General features: G+C 39.6%; 1 protein-coding gene across 4 annotated transcripts in view; it reads left to right on the top strand.

Moving 5' to 3' along the window:
• The first annotated feature begins 1983 nt into the window (after nt 1-1983).
• Nucleotides 1984-3526, top strand: part of LOC118736943 — a 38836-nt gene continuing 37293 nt past the window's right edge. For 3 of the 4 annotated variants that reach the window (XM_036467107.1, XM_036467106.1, XM_036467109.1), the window contains exons 1-2: nt 1985-2384; nt 2563-2817. In XM_036467107.1, the coding sequence (XP_036323000.1) occupies nt 2100-2384; nt 2563-2817 (540 nt within the window). In that variant the 5' untranslated portion in view covers nt 1985-2099. Of the gene's footprint in view, nt 2385-2562; nt 2818-3526 lie in introns of all 4 variants that reach the window. The other variant, XM_036467108.1, reaches the window with a different exon arrangement.

Raw genomic sequence — 3526 nt, 5'->3', positions numbered from 1 at the left:
TCTACGTTCTTTGTTTTGACTGTATACTTTATTAAAAATACCTTTAGATAGATAGATAATTTATGAGGTATGCACTGCGACCTAATGATCTATTGTGCCCTCCACTCTTCGCAATACTTCCTCCAAGCCAAGATCCCCCAGCAAGTCCCAAAGCTTCTTTGGGGATGACTCTCTAACTCTCGCTCTAACTGTGGCCACATGGAGCATAAACTCCTCTCACGTCTTCTGCTGACTGCATCACACGCAATGAGGATGTGGAGTGGCGTTTCACTGGAGACGTCGCAGAACCGGAAAAGGTCATTCGGTCGTAACCCCAGTTTATACATATGCCTTCCCAGTCTGCAGTGCTGTAAGAAAACCTGTTAATATTCTCAGCCTCTCCTTTGGGACGCTAATTAAACTTTTGAATCTACCATTGTAGTACCCTCCTAGCAGGCTTTTTGCCTATCGCATACCTACCGAACTCTACCAGTTCGAGTCCCTCATATTGTACCTCTCCTCCCTGAGCTTTTCCTTAATAGTGTTGGGATCCACTCCAAGGAACGGCTCCGGGCCAATTGGAGTAATGGCTGCCGCCTCTCCAGCGAGACAGTCCGCCGCTTCATTCCCTTCTATTCCCGTATGGCCAGGCACCCACGCCAGTTTGACGTTGCTGTGCCTATGCACTCAAGGAATAGAGACGATTTAATTTCGAAAGATAACAGAGCCTTGAGTGCCTGACTGTCACTAAGAATTACAATCCTCTCATGACGGTATCCTCTATTAATGATGGTCGGGATAGAGATCCTGGACCTAGGTCCGGAGATACCAGCCCCTATTCCTTCCGGGGTCTTCGAGCCATCTGTGTACCACTGCAGTGTACTATCCTGAAGGAGTCTCTTGAAGGAGGAGGCACTCCAGGTTGTCTTACTGCTTAACTCAATTTTAAACCTCTTTTCAAACCTTATGGTTCTACAAATGTCATCCCTCGGAAGCAGGGCTAGCGGGAGCGAGGACCCTGGCTTCGCCATGTTCCTAGAGGAAATGACCTTACCTCTTCCATGACCCTCTCTAGTGAAATTAAGCAGAGTTCTTTTGGCCGCCAGTTCTATAGTTATGTACAGGGGCTCGAGTTCAAAAAATACCTTTACAAACCTCTGTTCCTTCCTAGTGCAATTTTTGTTTACTTTTACATTTGACATTCCTCCTCTTCTCCGCAAGTATAATCGAAAAAGTTATCGGTTTAATCTGGAATAATTTTAAAATTATAATAGGCCCTTCAGAATGGGTACTTCTTCGTCAATAACGGAAAAGTATGCTAAGGAAGTGGCGTACGTACCGTAGAGATACGCTACAATGAAGGTGTTGCGTCTGCAAACAAAAATCAGCTGTTCCTTATGGCCGCGCACTTGGGGCTTATACAAGTCAAATTTTCAGATATAATAGCAAAACATTCAAATTTTGTTTACTAATATATTCCCCCTTCTCTTGATGGCTACGTTTCTTTATACATTCCGGATAATCTCATTTCACAGCCAGAATAAACAGAATGTGTTTGAAATATACGTTAACATATCATCAGGAACGTTCTAAAGAATAAGTAAACAAAAAAGATTATTCCAAACGTTCAGAATGAATAAAGAAATTCAGCCGATGTCTTCATCACTGTCTTTGGCTTTACGAAGACAGTTTATTGTCTGGATGCCTACTGACGGTTTTGAAGTATTTTTTTGTTCTAATGTTATTAATAAGACGTCTAATAAATGCATGGCTTTTAGTTCTAGAAGAATCAAAGTAAGTAAATATAAATATTTTTTGTATAATTTCTGCATTTTAATTGCCCAACTTCTTTTGCACTAGCGCAACTGCAATTTCCAGCAGTAAAAATTGACGAATTGGCAACGTCGCGTTCTTACGCGATCTTGTGTTTTTGGTTCATGGTTCTACAAAGTCTGCAATCGATTATGAAACATCGATATTTACGTCTTACCATCGATAACATAGAATATCGATGAATAGCGGACATCCCTGTAAGGCGCATTGCCAAAACGAAGTCAATTTTTATTCGAGTTCTGAGTTGAGAGCTATCCAAACATATACAAATTTGTGATTTGGTGAAAATGGAGGCCCACGGCTTGTGTTTATACATTATATTATTCTGCATAGTTTCTAATCGGCATGCCGTGCTATGCACACATGAAGAAGACAGTTGGATTGAACCGGACGCTTGGGGACGTGAACAATCACTTCGGAATTCTCATCAAAAAAACAATTTGGAGAATGGGGAATCCTCTTCAGATTCCAAGTGCAACGTCATAATTGGCAGCAGCCACAGTACAGACACCGTCACATTGATGTACTACAAGAGGCTCATTGCGTATTTGTTTAATAACGATTCGCTCAAGGTAGGTGATTAACAACAAATTCGGCATGGTATTACAAGTGTGGGTTGCAATACATGCTGATGACATCATAGCTCCCCTAGCCGGTGTTTTGTTTGCAAATACATATGTATGTATTGTACATATGTATCAACAGTATTTTTATTAATTACGCTTTACATATTTTTGGTGTGCTGTTTAGTACGATAAGGAGACTGGGAAATACAGTCGTGCAATCATACTCACCGTCCTTCCCGGTCAATTAGAAAGATTAACGAGTTTAAACGATCCACGCGACTTGGATAGTGTTCTAACTCAAATCCTAACAAAAGCGAGAGAACCTAATCAAGATGATTGTTACTACTGCAATGGCCGTTCTGGACCTGGTAGTATGGGCATTTTTGACCTTATTTGGGATATCATCAAGGATGTTGCGCAGCTATTGAAAGCTTCCGAGGTAAGCGAGTTTGTAACATGCACCAAAATTTCAAATCAAGTTTATACGTAGCATTCGCATGCATACATATCGTCGTTTAAAGTACAAAACCGCGTATCAAGATAATGCAAAACCGCGTATGTGAGTTTGCATAAATTATTTTGTGGAGAGTAAAAACACTAATATTTTTAAATTGTTATGTCTTTTATAAAGCAATCGCATTTCTAGCTGGGTGTATTTGAGGACGAATAAATAAGGCTTGAGCCAAGAGCTTCGGTGACCAAATCCAATTTTTGGCAAAAAATGTCAGTTACGCGGTTTTGCAGAACGGTAATTCGCTGTTTTGTACTATGAAAGACGATATGTACATATGTATATACCCATACAGATGCGTATGTATGATATTGGATTTATGTGTATCAAATTCCGGAAGTTGTAATTGTTTACAGTAAGCCAACTTATTATTTATCGACTAATTTTAATAAAACCCCATTAACATACATACTTGCCAAAACATTTGTGTATCAATAGATACAGTATTGTCCAATACAATAGCACCCCTATTACAAAGTGTGAGTTTGGCACTCATGTTTATTTATTTTTAGGAACTTTCAATTAAAATACAGTTCGTTCTCCAACAAAACGCATATAAACCTAAGTTGAAAAATTTGTAGAAAACTTCAAAAAATACAACAAATTTTCACCCAATGTTCAAACTTTTTTCTCAGAA

Source organism: Rhagoletis pomonella, unplaced genomic scaffold, assembly GCF_013731165.1.
Source record: "Rhagoletis pomonella isolate Grant_MI unplaced genomic scaffold, Rhpom_1.0 Rhpom_scaffold_00004, whole genome shotgun sequence".
In the NCBI taxonomy this organism is placed as follows: domain Eukaryota; kingdom Metazoa; phylum Arthropoda; class Insecta; order Diptera; family Tephritidae; genus Rhagoletis; species Rhagoletis pomonella.
This window is presented reverse-complemented; position numbering and strand designations above follow the sequence as displayed.